This window comes from Cyprinodon tularosa, unplaced genomic scaffold (assembly GCF_016077235.1).
Source record: "Cyprinodon tularosa strain WSP-4 unplaced genomic scaffold, ASM1607723v1 ctg480, whole genome shotgun sequence".
Lineage (NCBI taxonomy): Eukaryota > Metazoa > Chordata > Actinopteri > Cyprinodontiformes > Cyprinodontidae > Cyprinodon > Cyprinodon tularosa.
In genome coordinates this window covers 519,353-542,006 of record NW_024039208.1, presented here as the reverse complement: position 1 = coordinate 542,006, position 22,654 = coordinate 519,353, and the positions used below count along the sequence as shown (strand labels likewise).

At 38.3% G+C, this 22,654-nt stretch overlaps 2 protein-coding genes and 1 pseudogene across 2 annotated transcripts in view; all 3 read left to right on the top strand.

The window, feature by feature from the left end:
• Window positions 1-343: 343 nt before the first annotated feature.
• LOC119794478 lies at window positions 344-714 on the top strand (annotated as a pseudogene).
• Window positions 715-2,427: 1,713 nt separating this feature from the next.
• On the top strand, window positions 2,428-2,849 carry LOC119794471 (histone H2B 1/2-like). The gene has a single exon (XM_038302058.1). The coding sequence runs from the start codon at window positions 2,457-2,459 to the stop codon at window positions 2,829-2,831; it is 375 nt and encodes a 124-aa protein (XP_038157986.1). The 5' UTR covers window positions 2,428-2,456; the 3' UTR covers window positions 2,832-2,849.
• Window positions 2,850-14,535: 11,686 nt separating this feature from the next.
• Window positions 14,536-22,654, top strand: part of plxnc1 (plexin C1) — a 42,369-nt gene continuing 34,250 nt past the window's right edge. The window contains exons 1-11 of the mRNA XM_038302050.1: window positions 14,536-15,564; window positions 15,813-15,941; window positions 18,575-18,709; window positions 18,788-18,888; window positions 18,965-19,070; window positions 19,149-19,311; window positions 19,395-19,497; window positions 19,798-19,873; window positions 20,162-20,203; window positions 20,291-20,424; window positions 21,219-21,398. Of these exons, the coding sequence (XP_038157978.1) occupies window positions 14,551-15,564; window positions 15,813-15,941; window positions 18,575-18,709; window positions 18,788-18,888; window positions 18,965-19,070; window positions 19,149-19,311; window positions 19,395-19,497; window positions 19,798-19,873; window positions 20,162-20,203; window positions 20,291-20,424; window positions 21,219-21,398 (2,183 nt within the window). The 5' untranslated portion in view covers window positions 14,536-14,550. The remainder of the gene's footprint in view (window positions 15,565-15,812; window positions 15,942-18,574; window positions 18,710-18,787; window positions 18,889-18,964; window positions 19,071-19,148; window positions 19,312-19,394; window positions 19,498-19,797; window positions 19,874-20,161; window positions 20,204-20,290; window positions 20,425-21,218; window positions 21,399-22,654) is intronic.

The following is a 22,654-nucleotide window of genomic DNA, read 5'->3' as shown; positions in this document are numbered from 1 at the left end:
CTTCTCCCTACATGAACTGAGTATATTTACTAAAACTGACGAGACATCTAATATATTAAGTGATTGGAAACTCCATATGAGCTAAAAGCTTTTATATGAACTGCAGCTGCTTTATAAATCAGTTATTACCATTCGGTTGGATCCTATATCAGCTGGAATTTATTCTTTATTCATCAAGCGTCTCTTAATATTCAAACTTATATCTTAAAAGCAGAAATCCGGTTACAAGCTTAGAGGCGGGAAAAAGAGGGTTGCTTGTCCTCACTTAGGTCCGTAGGGTGTACTTATATCTAGCTCCTCAGCGATCTGGCACTATTCTCTCTGTCAATTAGACAAAGACAACATGAGCGGCCGAGGCAAAGGAGGAAAAGGACTTGGAAAAGGTCCTCCGTGATAACATCCAGGGCATTACCAAACCCGCTATCCGCCGTTTGGCCCGCCGTGGTGGAGTCAAGCGCATCTCCGGCCTCATCTACGAGGAGACCCGCGGTGTCCTCAAGGTTTTCTTGGAGAACGTCATCCGTGATGCCGTCACCTACACCGAGCACGCCAAGAGGAAGACTGTGACCGCCATGGATGTGGTCTATGCTCTCAAGAGGCAGGGCCGCACTCTCTACGGCTTTGGAGGTTAAATTCCAACTCAATCCCACAAAACAATGGCTCTTTTAAGAGCCACCCACATTTCTTGAGATGATTCCTGCTATTTATACTGTTTACGTTGGAGGTTATTGAATTGCGTTATTGACGTTTTTGACTGGATAATCTATTTAGCTTCTGAACTCCAGATTTATGACGTGGAGCTGATTTAATGTAATAGGGCAAAGAGTTTTTTTATTTGTAACTTTGTTTTATCACAATAACAAATGCTTATCCATAAAAGATCACATCTGTTCATAAATTACATGGTCTTTCATTGAAAATAAGCGGTAGGTATGGAGGACAAATCCTGCCATAATGGAAAATGCATTACTCACAAAACATTGTTGTGAGCCACTGAATGTGAAAGTGATCAAAATTAAAGATATATTTAAAAGGCTATAAATCTTTATTGTTATACATTTTATTCTGTGAGATCTTTGAATTAGTTATGCTGTATTTTTCCTTTACTTATTACAATGTCCTGCTGTGTTATATTTTGGTTTTCATTGTTAAACCACCCAAATATATTTAAGTTTGTCCTTCTAGATTTTATTTTCATAACTTATATTGTGTGATCACACATATTCATGGTGTTTTTATCAGCGAACAGATTATTTTCACCTCTCATTTTCCTGCCACCTGTTTCTCCACCTCCACAGTGGCCACCTTCCATCATGTTCATGCTCTTCTGTTTACTATATATGCTCCCAATCGATAGAAATATTAGACAGCATGGGATTATTTTCCACTGTTATGCTGATGATACTCCGCTATATCCGTCTATAAATCCAGAATAAGCTAAACCATTACATAGATTACAGGCATGTCTCGTAGACATACAAAAACTGGATGACTCTTAACTTTCTGCTCCTTAATGCAGACAAAACAAAAGTTAGTCTTTGAACCAGACTGTTTGGAAAAGAAGCTGCTTAGCCAGTCACTTCATTTGGATGGGATCAAATTGATAACAGTATAAAAAGTATAAAAGTACTTGTTATTTTTGGACCTGGACCTTGGCTTCCTGTTAAATCCAGAATAGAATTTAAAATCCTCCTTCTCACATATAAAGCCTTAAATGGCCAAGCTCCATCTTATATCAGGGTTTTAATTGTTCCTTATGTTCCTAACAGAGCACTTCGCTCTCAATCTGCAGGTTTACTATTGGTTCCTAGAATTTCTAAACACCTTTGTTTATAGATGTTCCAGATCTGCCTGTTTTTCAGTGTAGTCCTATTTCTCTGACTGTGCCTGGCTACATGTACTCTCTTCCTCTGAGGTGGAAGCTGGCTCAAAGCTCGTCTGCCTGGCTCCTGAACAGGGTCGCCTGTACAGCTGGTTTACAGTTGCAGCCAGTCGACCTCGGCAGTCTGGTTCTGCTGGAATTTATTTCCTGTTCAAAGGGACTTTTTCTTCTCCACTGTCGCTACAATCATGCTAAGTGTGAGGGATTGCCTCCAGTAAATGAGTCAATGAAATCAACTGGTTTTCCTTAGATAGAAAACTTTGATCTGATTGTAAGGTGCCTTGAGATGATGTGTTTTGAATTGGTGCTATATAAATAAACTGAAATGAATGAACCACAAACAGGCAAAAGAACTGGAAGGCAACCAAACTTTCTGCCCATCCCTCCTCTCACACACACACCCAGAACCAGCAACAAGAGTCTCAGTGAGGACCAATAGCTGCTCTAACCTTCCGAGCATGTAGACCAATCAGAGACAGGAGACAGCACAGACTCTTTTACACACACCCTGTATATAATCACTGGTCTCCTACTCTTGCGTCTCATTCGTCGCTGTTTCCAGGAACACAGCAGGATGCCTGAACCCGCCAAGTCTGCGCCCAAGAAGGGCTCGAAGAAAGCCGTGGCCAAGACCGCCGGCAAAGGAGGCAAGAAGAGGAGAAAGACCAGGAAGGAGAGCTACGCCATCTATGTGTACAAGGTGCTGAAGCAGGTGCACCCCGACACCGGCATCTCCTCCAAGGCCATGAGCATCATGAACTCGTTCGTCAACGACATCTTCGAGCGCATCGCCTCCGAGGCTTCCCGCCTGGCTCACTACAACAAGCGCTCCACCATCACCTCCAGGGAGATCCAGACCGCTGTGCGCCTCCTGCTGCCCGGTGAGCTGGCCAAGCACGCTGTGTCTGAGGGAACCAAGGCTGTCACCAAGTACACCAGCTCCAAGTAAACTCTCACTGCCGCCAACTCAACAAAGGCCCTTTTAAGGGCCACACAAATGTTAACAAGAGCAATTGTTTCCTTAACCCTCTATTGGGTACCCAGTAAACGATTTAAAAATCTAATTTCACTGTAAAACTGATCTAGAAATGAGTAAAAAGTAAGTGTATTTACCAATAATTTCAGCAGGCAAATGAGATGGCTTGCACTATTTTTATTCTTAAAAGAACATTTGGATAACTTCAAATAACACAATACCATTGTTTTCTTATTCCATTGGCCAGATGTCTAAGACAAATGCACTTATTTTAAGAAAAAAATAAGTCTTATCTAGATTTCAATTTTTTTCCAGTGCTTAGGCCAACAGTGTTACTGGAATCCAGGACAAGACATTGTGACATTGAAAGAATCTGGATAATTCAATGGCAAAAATTAATTTCGATGCAATAACACATGCCAACTTGCCAGACTATTAAAACAAATAAAGTGCTTCTATAAGAAATAATGAACAGCTTTAACGAAAACAATGCTGATACTGGCACCTACATTTTTTAGTTTATAAACCTAAATATACTTGTTAACTCAGCTTTTTAACTTTATTTTTCAACTTCTCAATTAGCTTTTTATATTTTTTACTTTTTTTTTCTCAACTTAATTTCCAGTTGGTAATATATCAGTCAAGGGCTCATCTAATTGGTCAAATGCAAAAATAAGATATTCAGCCATGTAGCAGTATCGTTGCTGAATGGCTTTATAGATGTTGTGCTTCTAGACCTCACTGAGGAATGGGGGGAGGGGGAAACTATTTGTTAGGGGTATGCAAGTGAAAGAAAAAGCTGTAACCTGCCCTATAAAGGGTAAACCATCCAGTTGGGAAAATTGGTGTTTTGGTTATTGTTAGTTTTTACACTTTCACTAAAGTCTATACAAAGCTGTTTTACAATAAAATTGGTCTTTATGCCTCAATTGAGCTGCTTTAAGGGGAGAACCATTCAATTTCATAACTATATTGCGCTGCTGTTTCAATGTGGAGGATGAATACAGATAACTGAATTACCAGCTCTTTGACCCTACTGCTTCTGTCTGTCCCTGTAAAATGTAGTTGAAGCACATGGCACCAAATTTAGCGACACCATGCAGTATAACTCATCTAAAGATGGTACTTGAAAATTTATGAGTTCCTGAGGTATGGCAGTTGGCCAATGAAACACATTTGGGTTCTTTTAATATGAAACAAAAGTGTGTCTACTGATCTAAACTCCTGATATAATTTCATTTCTATGTGTTGCAGGACACATATTAGTCAGGAGGTAAACTAGAACAAGCAGCCTTTTAATATAACAGGCCTGGAGATACTGTATGTCTAAATGTATTCCACATTAACAGAGTGCACTCACTGTAACATAAAATGTTGGTTCCATTTGTAGGTAGAACTATTTTTATACCAGGTGGGCCTGCCTCTGCTCAAAAGGTCAAACTTTTGTCCCAGTCCAGCCCTGATTCAATCCCTTGACATTTAAATTCATCTGATTCCTTTTATCTGTGATGTGATTTGAACTCTTAAATTTTACATATCTAGTGTTTTTTCCTTCACTTTTATTTATTTAAAGAATGAAAGTCAATTCTAATTTGATCAACTGTTATTATTCATCCAACACAATCAACCTTTTTACTTCATATACTGTTATACTGTTTTGTTTTAAACAAATATTAGATTGCTTGTTGAGGACAAGTAGAAAACATTTAAAATCATCTCATGTTTAACTTAGTGTGTTTTCAGCCTGTATAATCAGTTACTGCACTCTACTTGAGAGTGAAAACATAATTTTGAATTAAATAAAATAAACTTATGTTAAGTTTGTAGTGGGAAAAGATGAAAATATGGGGGGGAACCCCTGACCCTGATAACTGACCATGTGACCTGCTACTTGCTTCCAGATGGCTGTGTGTGGCTGTGCTTGTTTTTCTTAAAAGGCAAGGACAATTTTCTGTTCAAATGCAACATTGCGGGGACCAACCGTCCATATGGGGACCTTCATCACTGGGGGAGATTACTGTTTTAGGCTCAGGTGTAGGTTTAGGACTAATGTGTGAATAAAGTTTTGGATAGGGTTAGGTATGTACCTGTAACCTCCAGATTCCACATCCTCCATCACCACACTGCTCCTCCCCACTCAAGTACATGGTGTGGAGCGGTTGCAGTCATGTTAATCTATGAGAACCGTTCCACATCCACCGCTACTCCTCTGCACGTCACTGTCCATGTACTTCTTGAATGGGAAAAAGTGATGTCATTTTTAGAAGTAAGAATAACATTTCAAATATCTGAAATGTTCACTTAAGATAGGAGGAATATTAATAAACAGTGTTGTATAAAGTACTGAAATCTCAGAGTCAAGTAAAAGTATAAGTAATATGACCAAAATATAACTTTGGTAAAAGTCCAAGTCACTGACTGAAATGTTACTTGAATAAAAGTCTTAAAGTATCTGAAATGGCTTGTACTTAAGTATAAGAATTACTGTAAAAATAGATGTACTCAAGTAATGTAGTGAAAAGTATAACTAAAAAGTAGTGCAGTTTGAATGACATTTTTTTACATTTTGGTAAACTTTGAAGGTTAAATTCAATTAAAATAATATAAACAACCAAGTGTAGGTTAAATTTAGACTGGCTTTGCGAAAAAGGCGTATCCTATTGGTGTTGATGAACAAGCCCAGGCAAGACCCAACTTTGCAGTCAGTAGGTGGGGTCAAAGCACTTATGTTTCTCTCGCTCGTTTTTTTACTTCGTTACTATACAACACTGCTAATAAAGGTATCTGAAATGGATATCTGGTCAAGCAAATATATATCAAAACAGCCACTTAAATGAAGTAAAGATTTGTAGATATCTGAAATGTAGTTCTTATTAATACAAACTGACTTTCAGCTTACTTAAAATTTCATTTCAACTGGTTGATATCTAAAATACAATTCTTACTAAGAACATTGTAATTGGAATTAGGTAGAATGCTTTAGTGCTATCTATAATAGAAATGTGAATAGTCAGCCTGCCTATTTTGTGTTAAAACAGAGTCCCATTATTGTTTTGAAAGTTAAAAATATGTTTTTAACTATCTAAAATTGCATTTTGCACAGGCTTAATTCAACTTAATAAGTCATGTATCAATAGCAGATATCTTTAATTATATGTCTACTAGTAAAAAAGTATTTTTTATGTCAATAATTGGTTTTCTGGATATATAGAATGTTATATTACTTTTTGATATCTGAAATTAGAGTTTATTCTCATCAGAATTAAATTTTAGATAGGAAGCATGTTATTTTAGATATCTGGAATTAAAAGCCCAAAGCACACAAACGTCATGTAAGAACTATATTTGAAATATCTTAAATGGTTTTTTTAGATGGCAGAAATGTTATTCTTAGATATCTGAAATCTGAAATAAATGGCCACTTAAATTTTTTTTAAATGTTTCTATGTATCCTGAAATTTAATTAAATTCTGTTTTTTTCTGGCAAAATGTAATTTAGGATATATATACATACAAACATACAGTTCTGAAAAGTAGGAATGTAGTTTTGAACAGGAATAATCTTATTTTAGAGCTCTAAAATGGAACAGAAGAGAGGAAAGTGCTTCTAATAAATGTCAAACGGCCTGCCATAGCTTTCTCTCTGGTGCTGAATCCATTATTTATAGACCAGTAATTCATAATTTCATTTGTAGACATACAAAATGTTTATGTATCTGTATCAGAAAACAAGTTTTGAATATTTCTTGGTAGTTGTTTATTTCTAGCTTTATACATAAATTGAGCGAAGTTCAACCTGGACAGGTCGCCAGTCCATTGCAGGAAGTGCAGCATAATTTAGGAAATGTTTAGCTTTGCCAATACTTCTGGATATTTTAGTTTAAATGTATATCATGAGTTCTCCTGCAAATCTTGTCAATCATGACTCTGAAGAACTTAGTTTCCTTAACTCTCTCTACTGTCACATTACCTATCAGGATATTTAAATCTATTTCGCTTTTGCAGTTTACAAACAACATCAACTTGGTTTTATCCACATTTAATGAAAGTGAGTTGTCGAATTAAGATATGGTTTGATAATAACAAAAAGGTAATATCAGCCATTTGCTGATCCAAATTATCACCTGTACAAAAGATGTTAGAATCATCTGCAAACAAAACAAATTTAAGTATTTTAGAAACTTTGCAGTTGTCATCAATATAAAGGATAAATAATTTTGGTCCCAATACTGACCCCTGGGGGACACCACAAACAATGTCCAAGCACAATGACTGGCAGTCCACATTTGCACAAATTGTTGCCTGTTGCCTAGATAACTTTTCCTGCAGAGTAGTACTACTCCCCAGATGCCATAGCGCTCAAACTTCTTAATTATTATTTTGTGATTTATTGTGTCAAAATCTTTTTTGAGATCAATAAATACACCAAATGCAGATTTCTTATTATCTAAGACGTTGTTGACTTCTTCTATCAATTCAATGTCAGCCATTGCAGTAAATCTTTGTGATCTAAATCTATACTGACTGTGATGGCCGCATGTGCAACCACACAACAAATGGTCTGGTAATTCTTTCATTAAATCTTATTTATTAACTGTACTTTATTTCATTTTTTTTTACTTTGATTTGGCATTGGGCAACTATTTGGGTGGACACATTTAGTTGACTCATTTTCTCATTTTCTGTACATGAATATATTTTTCATTTGAGTTGCCAGTTCCTGGGAGGCTGTCACGAGTGAAGCCAGTAAAGGAAAGGAGGCCCAAGCTGCAAAGGATCTCCTCATTGACATGGAGGCCTAGTTGGACTCTTCCACTTACTTTTACAAAGGGTGTAGGAAGGGTTTAGGTTTCTGTGTTTGGTTTTCTTTTCTATAATAACATTTGGAAAGTTTAGTATTTAAGCCCTCTTCCTCATAGGTTGCTGATTGAGTATGGTGCTGATTAGTTTGGTCTTTTGTTGGAGTTTTGTTTAGGATAATATATTTTATGTTTTTATGTTTCCCTCTTGTTTCAAAATAGTCTGATCCACCAGTTATATATATATATATATATATATATATATATATATATATATATATATATATATATATATATATATATATATATATATATATATATATATATATATATATATATATATATATATATATATATATATACATATATATATACACTCACCGGCCACTTTATTAGGTACACCTGTCCAACTGCTTGTTAACACTTAATTTCTAAGCAACCAATCACATGGCGGCAACTCAGTGCATTTAGGCATGTAGACATGGTCAAGACAATCTCCTGCAGTTCAAACCGAGCATCAGTATGGGGAAGAAAGGTGATTTGAGTGACTTTGAACGTGGCATGATTGTTGGTGTCAGAAGGGCTGGTCTGAGTATTTCAGAAACTGCTGATCTACTGGGATTTTCATGCACAACCATCTCTAGGGTTTACAGAATACGGTCCGAAAAAGAAAAAACATCCAGTGAGCGGCAGTTCTGTGGGCGGAAATGCCTTGTTGATGCCAGAGGTCAGAGGAGAATGGCCAGACTGGTTCGAGCTGATAGAAGGGCAACAGTGACTCAAATAACCACCCGTTACAACCAAGGTGGGCAGAAGAGCATCTCTGAACGCACAGTATGTCGAACTTTGAGGCAGATGGGCTACAGCAGCAGAAGACCACACCGGGTGCCACTCCTTTCAGCTAAGAACAGGAAACTGAGGCTGCAATTTGCACAAGCTCATTGAAATTGGACAATAGAAGATTGGAAAAACGTTGCCTGGTCTGATGAGTCTCGATTTCTGCTGCGACATTCGGATGGTAGGGTCAGAATTTGGCGTCTACAACGTGAAAGCATGGATCCATCCTGCCTTTTATCAACGGTTCAGGCTGATGGTGGTGGTGTCATGGTGTGTAGAATATTTTCTTGGCACTCTTTGGGCCCCTTGGTACCAATTGAGCATCGTTGCAACGCCACAGCCTACCTGAGTATTGTTGCTGACCATGTCCATCCCTTTATGACCGCAATGTACCCAACTTCTGATGGCTACTTTCAGCAGGATAATGCGCCATGTCATAAAGCTGGAATCATCTCAGACTGGTTTCTTGAACATGACAATGAATTCACTGTACTCAAATGGCCTCCACAGTCACCAGATCTCAATCCAATAGAGCATCTTTGGGATGTGGTGGAACGGGAGATTCGCATCATGGATGTGCAGCCGACAAATCTGCGGCAACTGTGTGATGCCATCATGTCAATATGGACCAAACTCCCTGAGGAATGCTTCCAGCACCTTGTTGAATCTATGCCACGAAGAATTGAGGCAGATCTGAAGGCAAAAGGGGGTCCAACCCGTTACTAGCATGGGGTACCTAATAAAGTGGCCGGTGAGTGTATGTATATATAAAAACAAAACTGTTTTCTCACCCCTCGTGGGGTGGTATGTGTCATCCTCAAGCTCGGGTCCTCTACCAGAGGCCTGGGAGTTTTAGGGTTCTGCGCAGTATCTTAGCTGTTCCTAGGACTGCGCTCTTCTGGACAGAGACCTCTGATGTTTTACCTGGAATCTGCTGTAGCCACTCTCCCAGTTTGGGGGTCACAGCCCCCAGTGCTCCAATTACCACTGGCACCACTGCTGCTCTCACTTTCCACATCTTTTCTAGCTCCTCCTTCAGTCCTTGGTATTTCTCAAGCTTCTCGTGTTCTTTCTTCTTGATGTTGCTGTCGCTTGGGATTGCCACATCTATCACTACTGCCTTCTTCTGCTGTTTGTCCATCAACACGATGTCTGGTTGGTTAGCCATCACCTGTTTGTCAGTCTGGATCTTGAAGTCCCATAGGATCTTAGCTCGGTCATTCTCAACTACCTTAGGAGGTGTCTTCCATTTTGAGTTTGGGACTTCCAGCCCATACTCACGGGCAACTGGATTGCTCGGTAGGTAACACCGACAACTCCGGCACAGGTGACCGGGGTTCGATTCCCGACATGGACATCCAGGTGGACCCTTAGGCAAGGTCCTTTGTGCTTAGTGTATATATATAAACATATATATGTATATATAACATATATATAAACATATGTTTCCCTTGTGTGTTAGTTAGGTTGGTATTTTCCTGTGTCAGGTTTGGATTATGATTTTTGTCATTTGTTTTCCTTGATGGGCCCAGTCTTGTTTGAAGTTTGAACTTTATTTTTGCTAAATAAATTTGTTTTACCATTTTTTCATCAATGAATTCCCTGTGCTTCTCTGACTGTCAGTAACAATTTATGTTTATTAATAACTGTATCTAATGTATCGACGAATAATTTTTCCAATTTTTTTCTAAACTGTCAAAATAGAGAAACAGTTCTATAATTTGTGGAAACTTACCTGTCTCAAGATTTATAAAGTGGTATAACTTTAGTAATTTTCATCTTTTCTGGAAATTTAGAGAAGAAAAGGAAATTTAGAAATTTTTCAGAGGCTGAATAGTTTTATCAATTACTGTCATATCAATGCCATCACAGTCAGTTAATGTCTTTTTATTACATTTATTGACTATATCTATAATTTCCCTTTCTCTCACAGCAGTGATAAACATTGAACAAGGATTCCTGCTGATTAATGTTTCATTCAACAGGGCAGTTGTAGGATCTGGGATTTTTTCTGCCAGTTTGGGTCCCACACCCACAAAATATTATTGAAATTATGAACAACGTCATTATTGTCCTCAAAATTGTTATCATTATTTACAAAACACTACAGAAATTTAATTTTTCCTGAGTTTCTCTTGATAAAATTATTCAATACATTCCAAATCCCTTTGATACTTTTCATATTTCTATCTGACAATTTACTGTAATAATCCCGTTTAGCTATTCGTAGAATAGTGGTTTATTTATTCTAATACTTATTCTCTACCTTTAAAGACCTATGCCTTATGAAATTGCTATATAGTTTGTTCTTTTTTTTGATGGCATTTTGTAATCCTTTTGTGATCGATTGATCTTCTGTGTATTTGATTTTATGAGAGAACATTATCAGTGGACAGTTTTTTATCGTATAATGCTTTAAAGATATTCATAAAATTATCATTTGCTATATCGACATTATCTTATTGCAAAACAGACACTCCCAGTTATGTTTCAATAAGTCCTCTTTGAAAGATGAGTGATTCCTCTGTTCTGACTCTTTTAAACTGTGGATTACTTTTATCCTTATTTTATATAGAGAAGTTGTCGCTGACAATAAAGACTGAAAGATGATCACTAATATGCTGAACTATTAATGTACTTAACTTATTGTTATCCAGGATATTTGTAAATATAGTATCTATTAATGTGGCACCGTTAAGTGTGATCCTGCTGGGTCTAGCGATTTTGGGAAAAGGATCAAACTGTAGCTACATGGTATTAATGAAATCTTCAGTAGGTTTGTGATTATTTTAGTTAAGTAGATCTATACTAAAGTCCCCAAAGATGAAGAAGACCTTCTGAGATGTAACTGTATATGTTTGCTCAAACCATTCTTCTTTTGGTCATTAGCGAGATCTTATGAGCTTTGCCCCCCGACTCAGCTCCATACGACAATTTAATACAGCGACCTTATCACTGCACCGATCCGTCTATTGATCTCACGCTCCATCCATCCCTCACTAATGAGCAAGACACCAAGACACTGCATATAAACTTCTGCTGTCGAAATATATGATAGAAAACTTGCTCCAAATGTACATAAAAGATTTTAATCATATTTGTCCAGCTCTGTGATGTCCAGAATGACCATAACCTTTTCCTCCTCCGGGTTTCCATTCACTTGATGAAGTATTTACAGTTTGTGGTCCACATGGACTGGATCTTACTTGCAATGTCGGAGTCCTTCTTGGTCTTCTTAGTCAGGTGCCAGTTAATGAACACCTCTGACCCCTTTAGCAGCCTGGTCTGTTTCAGCAGAGCAGTTTTTTGTTTCTGGTTACTGAACCTCATGATATTATCAGGTCTGTCATTGTTCCCTAGTCTGTTAAACGAGTGGGACGCTTCTTTGAAATCACAGTCCAGCTTATTGTCTTCGACAAGAGGAAGAAGGCCACCTGCCACCGCGTTGGGACTTGACACGCAGTCTGGTGATGATCACATCATTCATTCTGGTGTACTCTTCCAAGTCAGCCAATCGGTCTTCCAAAAGTGCAATCCATTTGTCCTTTTCCTCATTCAGCAGTCGCAGCACCTTCACCTTTTCAACCAGGTCCAGAATGGACATTTGCTACGAATGGCAGATTCCTCCAGAAGGAAAATCCAAGGCTTTCCTTATCTCCTCAAAATTCTCCAAGGCTGGATTCATCTTAGGTCCCATGCCAGCAGCAGGAATGTAAACACCGCCATATAACAGCCAAGACGAAGCCAACCCCAAGATGCCACTTTCACACTTTTGATCTCACTATGGAGAATTTTACCTCTGCATTTAACCAATCCCCTTGGGGAGCAGTGGGTTGCCATTGTGTGGATCCCGGGGAGCAGTGTGAGGTTAAGGGTCTTGCTCAGGGACTCAGATTGGCAGTCTGTGGTGATCGAACCAGGTACTTGCAACCTTCTCAGAGCACATCTATGTATCTATCTATGTATCTATGTATCTATCTATCTATCTATCTATCTATCTATCTATCTATCTATCTATCTATCTATCTATATATCTATCTATCTACACACACATTTTTGTTTGTAAGTGGAAAATCATAATAATCAAAAATAAAAGCCTTTCTTTAGCAATCTGTTTGATGTGTACCATTGTTTCATTTAATTGAGCTACTGAAATATATGAAATGTTTAATCAACATTTATCCAGTCTTTCAGTCGCACTACATTTGGCAAACAGAACCTTCTAACCTTTTATTTACTATGACAAGACAAAGTAGCAAACTGAGAAATATTTATTTTCAGGAACACCATCCAGTGGTAAAACATCTGTCAGACCACACGATGTCAGGGTTGAACATCTTTTTTGATAAATGCAAAGATTGAGCTTTTTTTTTATTTGTTCTTAATTTGACAGCTTATAGAGGCAATTGCTGTTGCTGATTGATATCCACACTGGGGAACAGACGTTTGTCAAAGAGCTCTAAAGCTCTATCTGAGACTTTAGGTTGCATTCCATCCAAATTACCAAGCTGTATTTTTTGGAATGATTTTACAAACTGAATTCATGTTAATTAACAGCAAAATGGATATAGAGCAGGAAGATATGAATCAGCTAAAAAAAAAAACTGTTAAAAAAGCCAAACACATCCAGAAACTTGTTAGACAGAAGAAAAACATTATACTGCCTTTTAATCGATACATATTTCATTAATCACTGTAACAACTTTTCAGTTCTCAAGAAATTGGCAGTATAGACCGAAAATCAGGTTTGCTAAATAATGCTGCTCAGCATATTACATTAAATGTCTTCCCATATATATCTATACATATTAACAAAATAAAAGAATATTGAATAAAATGACTTAGTTCAACCAATAAGTTGCTTAAATAGAGTTAATCTTTCAAAATAACTTTCAACAGAACTGAATTAGTCTGTCTAGAAGGGCTGATGATATTTAGTAGATTCATGTCTAGTCCTAGAAAATGCAACACTGCAGGTTTTAACCAAATATAGGCTAAAAAATGGGATCTGATTTGTCCTTGAGTTAATAGACAGGGTTTAACATTAGTTTTAAAGGCAAAGCCTCCAAAATAAGTGTCTGCAGTTTCTAGATAAATGTCTTCTTAACGTTGTTATAGCAATTGGTCTTCCCTCCCTGGCTTTCCATACAATAACTGCATTATTGTATGGAAAGCCAGGGAGGGTGGTTTGTAACTCAGTAAGCTATAATATAAGCCTTATGAAACGCTGATGTTAATGTCACTGTGGTAAGTTTCCAACTCATGGTTTCATGGCATTGCAAGGTTAAGATGTTTTAGTGTTTAGGTATGTGTTATGCTTTCAGGGTGGTGGGATAAGCTCTGGTCTATCCACCATCTACACCTCTGCACTACACCACTAACAGGATGAATACAGACACATTAGCACATGAGGTAATTATGAAGAGAATATAAAAAAAGTAAAGCATGACAATATGGAGAACAATAGAGGGCGCTAAAACAAAAGAAAAAAAAAACAGATTTTAAAACTCCAGGAAAGTTTACTGTTCTTTCGTTTTGGTTTGTTTTTGCTTTTGCAGGAAAGATGTTTGCCTTGAATTCAGAAATACTCCTGTGAGATACCAGATTTTTATGCATTTAGAACTTTTGGGGTAAGTAGGTTTAGGCTAAAACTTATGATGAATCATAAGGTCAAAGCCTGAAATGCCTGGATTGTGTTCTCTTAGTTTAGTTAGCAAAATATAAAACGTTGATCTAAAACATATGATTATACCAAGTTAGAAGAAGGAGCATGCAGATGTCAGCAAATGCCATTTTATAGAGGACTGTTATACACATAAAGAAGAAAATTGATCAGATAAATGAAACTGTGTAAAACATGCTCGCTCACACCTTCATAAATCATTTGTTGTGTTTTTATTTCCGGTTTCACTCATTTCCTTCCACTTTAAGCACTTCTCCTTTCAGCTGGGCTGCAGCGCTTCTACCCACATCCCTGTAGAGACTCGGACACCAAAGTGTCCCGCAGTCCATCAGAGTCTCTCTTTCTCAGTCAGAGCTGCCTCCTTTAGAACAAGATGATCCTTCTGCTCGGTCTGCTTTGCTCCATCTGGGGAGAACCTGCTCTGGGTGTGGAGGAAGACATAGGTTTCAGATTAGAAGGGGACCTCCACCAGCTCGCAGTGAGCAATGAATCTGTTTACATCTCTACACAGGAGAAGCTTTACCAGCTGAGCCACGACCTGACTCTGATCAACAGCCTGAACCTAAGAGGGATCTTAAAGAACCCGAGTCAACAGAACAAACATGAGTTTCATCGGGTCTCAATCAATGCTACCTGGAATGTAACTTTTATTGTAAATGTTTTATTACCTTTTGTGAACAATGACACAATAATCATCTGCGGTACGACAGGCAAGGGCTGTGGTTACTGTGAGGTTCTGGACCTGAGGAACATCTCTAAGCTTGTGTACAGAGAACACATCCAGATGGGACCTCGGAGGAACAGCAGAGGTTCTGTCAACTTTTTGGTGAACGTGAAGAAGGATTCAGTTCAGACTGAGACGTATATTCTGACTGCGATCCAGAAAGACAGAGAGAACCAAGAGGAAACAAAGTGTCGATCTGACTTAGAGACAATCAACCTTCAAAACACAGATCAGAAACAGTCTGGGGGGATATTTTCCGCGTCTGATGAAGGGGAAACACCTAGCATTAAAACTGAGGCTGGTGTCGATTTTGTGGATGGATTTCAGATCAATTCAACAGTGTATTTGTTCTCAAACTTGGCATCAGGAGCTAAAACCAACAAAGTCTGTCTCATTTGGCTTCAGGCAGAAACCAGTAAAGCTCAGACTCTAAAGTCTCTAGGTGGAGCGACTCTCAGTAGCTCTAATGGAGGTGAAGGCAGCAGACTGCTGGCCTCCTCGGTCATTGCAGGAGGAGAGCAGGTCTTTTGGAGCGGAGTGTTCAGTTTGGACGGGAAAGAGACCAACACTGAGCTGCTGCTATTTGACATCAGTCCTGATCAAAGCACGACAACAGGCACCGATCCAGACTTCTATTACTCATCAAACAAGCCAAACAAGCCGGTAGGTCACCTCATTTAACTAAACCTTCTGTTGATGTTTCATTCTGTCCTAAATGACTGAAAATACAGCAGCCATTTGCAGATTGTACAAACTGAGATCATTTTAAAAGAGAGTTTTGTTGTTTTATGCTTATAAATATAGAGTCTAAATCATATCTACATTTATTGTGCTCAATTTTCACCATCATCCCAACAATTTGAAAACTCAACATTACACAACGTTTATAAGCAATGCTCTCTGTTTGTCAGTCAGAACCTGTGGCCCTGAAACCAAAGGCGGTTCTTTTTAAGAAGAACAACATGAACTCAGTTCTGGCCGTCAGACTTAACAGCTGGATGGTTTTCTTCATTGGAACAACAGATGGACAGCTCATCAAGGTGTGTAGAAAAGCAAAATATGAGGAACAAATCTGTTCCATCAAATTATGTAACATTGAACAGCATCAAAGTGAAATGTAAAAGTGTTGAATAACTATGACTCTTTGGTTAAAGAAAAACACATGTGGAGTCTTTTACATGAAAAGTATGTTGTTAGGACTTTATTCTGTCTTGCTATTGAGGCATGAACATTTCATAGCATAAACTGAATTACACAGGGGGTGTAGTTAAGCAGACACTGGCGATAGCCATAATCAGGTTCAGCTTGTAGCCTGTATAGCTTTAGCTGCTAAAATATACAGTATAGTCAAATGGGACACATTTCTATGTGTGTGCAGTATGGCTTTTGTGCCTCATCTAGCATTTAACTTCTTTTGGTCTATCTTTAACAATAGCTTTGCTCTTGACCTTTTCTGTAAATTAAATATGAAATCTCGTCAACAGATTCCCTACACACTCTACATTGGATTTCTGCTTACGTTTGTCACTTTTAGTGAACTTTTATTAGTACAGGGCATTTATAGAGTACAATAAGATCATTTGTAAAGAAATCCCAGGGTTCTACTGTTTTATTACTATTTTCCTTTTCTATAACATCATTGTCTTTTTTTAATGTTTTTATGTCTGTAAAAATCTGGAAATGAAATGTCAGTGATTATACACCAAAGGTTGTCTAAGTTTAAGTTACAGTTTGAAGCGTCTAATTTTCAATGGCGACTGACCTGTCTGGTAGTGTTGTGCAAGTTTACCAGAAGATTATGAATATATTAAATAACTAGAACTGGAAGTTATAGTTAATTATTACAGTAGGTCATTCAGATGAATTATTATCAGTTACATGATCTTAACTGCAATTTGCTTATTGACCAGGGGTCTTAGTCTCTTACATAAAAAGTTGGACTCCTGAATCAGCTGTTGAAATCGAGTAACTTTCACCAATTTAGTAATTTAGAGTATAGCTATCAGCAAAATTATCAATCACCAAAAATATAAATCTGTCTCTGTTCATTCAGATGCAACTGAAAGAAGGGTGATAAATTGTTCACTGCATAAAATAGACACAAAAGACCATGGGTAAAATTACAATGGTACCTTTATTACCTAATAATCACACAGTATTATTACATCTAATAACTACGCAAACACTAAACACTACTAAAAATAAGCAGAAGTAAATAAATAAAAGTGGAAAAAGGGGTTTTGAGAGGAATGTTCAAGTTTTAAGGCTTAATGCATTGAATTTTCCTTTAAAAATAGCAGCAGATAAATGTGAATAAATTATGATGCAGACATGTTAAATGCAGTCAAAACAGTGCAGTTTCATTCTGTTTTATGGTGAAAAGTGAACAATGACTCCGGAATGCATTAAACTGTGATGAGGCTGAAAGAGAATGGGTTAGATTATCTGGTCCGGGTGGGTCAACCTGAAACAAAGGAAAGTTTAAAGTTTTTCACTCTGGCCTCTACAACATGTCCGACATGAGGTAGCTGGAGCTAACAATGGTAGCCAATCCACTGTAGCAGTGTCTTCAGACCCACGTGGCTTGTCTGTGCAGTTAGCATAAGCATTCAGTTAAACTCTTAAAACCATTAGCAGATGAACCAGAAAGTTTATTTCAATTAAAACATAAACACGATATCTGTTCTATCTAGTTCACCCAAGCAGAGCACCTCTTAAGCATCAGGTGGAAAGGGAGAAGAAAGGATGTTACTGTTTTGGCTCGGTGGAATGAAAGCCTTCGCCTTGGTTCAGTTTGTTGCAGGCCCCATCTTCGTTCCAGTCCATTAATCCAACGGCAGCTCTCAAAGAGATTTGGATCAATCCAATGCCATAACAAGATGCAAATTTGCAGGGGTGTTAATTTTATAACTCACTGTTGCCTGGGACCTCTCCCTTTACCTATGGCGGTTAGCTGTGCAGCCGCAGCCCTCATGTAGCGGCACACCAGTGGCTCATCTAGGCAGTACTAGTATGGCACAGGTCAACAGTTTCTAACGACTCCTCTGCAAACAGAAATTGGGCCCCACTGTCGCTCCTTTGGCAGTTAGATTTAGGTTACCAGAGATGGATTAGCTCTCTCTCTCTCTCTCTCTCTGCTGCAGGTGAATTCAGGTGGCACTGCGTTCAACTTGGTTTGAATTGCAGGAAAAGACAGCCACTATAATCAGCTTCTCCTGAATTGTAGTAAAGGACGGTCACTATGATCAGCTCCACTGAATCGTAGTAAATGACAGTCACCATGATCAGCTCCACTGAATTGTAGGAAGGGTAGCCTGAGTTAGTTCAGCAAGCACAGACCTCTCTGAAGGGATTTAGTCACTACTTAGCGTAGCTTTCAGCTGATAAGTGATTAGCCTAAGCCTTTCACAGCCATGACCCACCGGCAACAGGAAGTTGAACAGGAAGTAGTGGGTTTCAAAACTTTGCCAGAGAGGTGTTCCTTCAGAGGGGAGTCATTCAGGGGACATCACTGACATTTGATCTCAACAGTAGCATCATGGTTTTATTGGGCTATTGATGCATTGTTAGAATTGCAGTTGTGTCGGTTCCAAAACTCTGTGTCATCATCCATCCATCCATCTGTTTCTTATCTACACGCTGTAAGTGTAACCTGCATTATTGTTGCTGTCAGCTTGCCGTAGACAAGAACTATCAGTCCACCTGTCCAAAGATCCTCTACAGAACCAGTGGTGACAACAGAGTGTTTCCTAAAATCCATCTGGATCCAGTGGATAAGAAACATGTGTATGTGCCGTTTAAAAACCAGGTAGATTAAATCTTTCTCATGAGATATTTCCCTGTTTTGAATGTTAAGGTGTGTCTAAAACATGGTGCTCTGTTCCAGGTGAAGAGTGTTCCGGTGTCAAACTGCAGCGCTCACCAAAATGTGAAGGATTGTCTTTCTGCACAGGACCCATTCTGTGTCTGGTGTTTTAGTAAAAAAAGGTCAGGGAAACTTCATCTGCCGCTGAATCCTTCAGACAGATCTAAACTTGGTGATGACACATTAATAATGTTTCAGATGCACATTTGAAGGCGACTGCAAAGATGGAAAGTGGTTTTCCATTCCTGCTGAATCAAAGCAGAAGATAGTTTCTCAGATGGTTATGCAGCACTCCACAGGAGAGGTGAGTTATTAATACATTTCTGACTTTGTTCAGACCGAACCAAGAGTTATTTGTCTCCTTTATTTGTTCTCTCCTCAGATCAAACTAATCATTAATACACATCTGACTGTGGAGCAGCCATTTAAGTCTAATTTTAGCTGTCAGTTCTCTACATCCTCCACCCAAATTTGTCAAGAAACTGGACAACAACCACAGTACCAACAATGCACCTGCATTCTGAAGAACTCCCTTCCTACTGATGGTCAGGGCCGGCCAGGGAGTCTTCCAACATTTTTTTGTAGATGTTCAGGGTCTTATTCTAATTACTTAATGTTGGATTTACAGATCTTGATGTCAATGTAAAGATCACACTTGGGGAAACAACGCTGGAAGACCAAATAAAGGTGTCCAACTGTTCAAATATCAATGGAGATGCAAGTCTTCACCTGTAAGTTGATGATACCATCCTGAAGTCAAACTATTTAATTTAACTGCATAAGTCTGAGAAACACAGAAGTTAGAGCTGGTATTTAAATCTGACTGGTTGGTAAAATGATCTGTTTCCTGCTGCACGTAAAAAAAAAGGATTCCTAATACATACAAGACTGGGAAGCTTCATTCTTCACTCAGGAAACTGGCTCAATGTTCTTTTACCAGGGCAATATTACAACTAAATTAGCTTCAGAAAGTTCTTGTTCCTAAAATAACATTTCGTAATGTTTTACTTTTGTGCTTGTTTTCTCTTCAGGTGTCAGCGGTGTATCAGAGCCGGATGTGGATGGGAACAGAACTGTTGTTCCTGGGCCACTGATCCAGGCCAGAAGGTAATGATGAACAATTTATTCATGTGACAGTGTTATGCTGACACTATGCCTGTGGCTGATCATGTGTCCTGGCTACTTGGCCTGGAGGTTATTCCTTTGGCTGACTGATTAGCGGCATGACTTTCACCTTGGAGTATAGGGACAGAACTCCACCCAGGCCCTCTGTTGCGCACTTTGCTACATTAACATTTTTAAATGTTTGATTTAATAAACTGAACTCATACAAGCTGTAATAGCAGCACAGGATTCCAGGATTGGTGAAATGTTTTCATCTCTTTCTTCCTGCAGGAAAGCACTTGTGAAAATATGAAGTCTGGGATTAATTTTTTTGTGAGTTAAATTTTAGCTCAACTGTTATATTTAAAGTATAACTAATTGGTAATCTGTAACCGCTGTATTTTCTATGTGTTCCCTCAGAAACCAGAGATCTCCTCCATTTCTCCCAGTGTTGTGTCTTTCTATGGCAGAAATAATGCTGTGCTGTCAGGTCATAACCTCACACATGTGACCAAAGTCAGGATTCAGGAAGACATGGACTGTGACCCAAAGGAGTACGTTGTTTTGTACTTTACTGCTGTTGTGGTAATCTTTTTTTGCCTAAGAGACTCCCATAGTGAATTTTAGACTAGATAGAAAAGGAAAGCTGGGGCTGAGGAGGAAGGATAGGAGTTGGCAACAAAGTGACATTGAGGGCATCAGTAAGGGGGGGTCACTCGGCCATCAAGAGATGCGCTGGGTTTAAAGGCAGATATGAGGGATCTGGAGTCAATCAGTCATCTGTATGGTACGTATGTATTCTTCCCAGCCACTGAATCAGGCGAGTCCAATCTGCACAGGTTTATTCACTCTGCAGATTCCACTCACCTGGTTCAGTGGCTGAACATCTGGTACTAGTCGTCCACATCTAACTCAGTAATGCTCAGAAAGGTTGTAAGAGTGAAATATTTGCTCTAAGTGTTTCTCTACAGTGGCTGAGAAGCATTCAGCAGCAATCTTTACAAATATAGAGGCATGTACTTTCACATCCACAGTAACACAAGCCTTCTAATTCTAGCAAAAGTGTTTAAGTGACTCTCGGGGTGAGGTGGTTTTGACAGCCAAAGCTGGGCTTGCTGGTGTTTGTTTTGAGTGTCCTCTATTTGTATTGTAACTGTTCTGTGGAAAAACTCTTCTAATTCCTTTTAAGATACAGAGAAAAAAACACAATCTGTGGTAATATCTCCTATTTCTGAGACACATGATGTATTTTGGTCAGTTTTATGGTTGTTTTTCAATTATGGCTGTAATCCTTTTTTCTGGTTTTAACCCTTTTTTATCTCTGTGGTTCCCTGTGTTTTCTGCTCAGATCTCCTGTAAGGAATAACAACGGGACCAGTCTGACGTTCCACATTCCCAGTACAGAAACTAAAGGCATTGTCAAAGTCTGTGTCCTCCTTCCAGATGGAAGCTGCCATGGCAACAGTGAAATTAGATATCAGTCATCACCAATCTGCACAGATGTTAAACCACCTAGCAGCTGGAGAAGGTATTTCAAACTTTAATGCAAAAATATTTTGATTCACCAGTTCCAGAAGCTGTAGAAAACTATGCACGGACATTTTGGACCTACTTAATCTTGTTAACCAAAAGTATCAGATCAGAATCAGAAATACTTTAAAAATCCCAGAGGGAAATTACTTTTGTTACACGCTCCAGTTACAGTTTTATATAATGTATACACACATCCAACTATACAATATAATAAAGATAAAAAAATAAAAGAATAAAAAGAGATAAAATATATACACATATAGCTCTTCTGTATATATATCTGTACGTATATCTATGCATATGTAAAAACTAAATCCAAATAAAGTGAAAATCCAAGTAAAGTGATAAATCAAAGGAAAGTGATAAATCCAAGTAAAGTGATACGTGGCGTGCAAAAATGGTGCATAAATGTTAATTACGGGGGGGGCTGAATCACTTGAGGGAGGCGTTATAGAGATTGATGACCACAGGTAGGAATGATTTCCTGTGGCGCTCTGTGGTGCATCTGGGTAAGAGAAGTCTTCTGCTGAAGGAGCTCCTCTGCTGGACCAGTGTGTCATGGAGAGGATGTGAGTCATTGTCTAAGATGAACTGAAACCTGATTAACTGAAACCTGGACAGCATCACTTATCTAGCCTATACCTTAGCATTTGAATTGGTTTAGACCTACAGCCCAGTATTTAGGCAAGATACAATATTAATGAGAACTAAAATGTGTTTCATTTTCTTATGTTATCGAGCATTTATATGGATTTCATTGTAGCTATCTAAATTAATAATGTAAACCAATGAGAAATAAAAACCTATCAGATATGTTTAAATGACCTCAGGTCAGTCATAAAATATTTAATTCTAAAGTTCATAGTAAACCCAGGTGAGGTTTTGGGCCAGAGAGCATTTACTGCGTGACTTGTTGTTTCTTTAAACATATTTCTGGAACATCCACATTCTACAATAACCTCAACTTCATTCTAAATTAAATAAATATATATTCAAGACTAAAACTAGCTGTGCCATTGCAAACGTGTATACCTAATTTTCATTCTTTGGTGGGACCTGAAATGGCTCAACATTCAAAGCGGTCAAATCTCAAACAATAAATTTTACTAAACCTTGTTCAATTGGGTTTGTTTTAGTAACCATTGCATCTCAAACAGAGTAACGTGGCAAGGAAAGACAGACACTTCCTGAACAACACATTTTCACTTTAACCTTAGTTCCCTTTTCAATGAAAAGCCACAGCATTAGTGT

What these genes read in the sequence shown, in the direction of transcription:
- LOC119794471 (XM_038302058.1), top strand. Translation starts at nt 2,457, where the DNA reads ATGCCTGAACCCGCCAAGTCTGCGCCCAAGAAGGGCTCGAAGAAAGCC.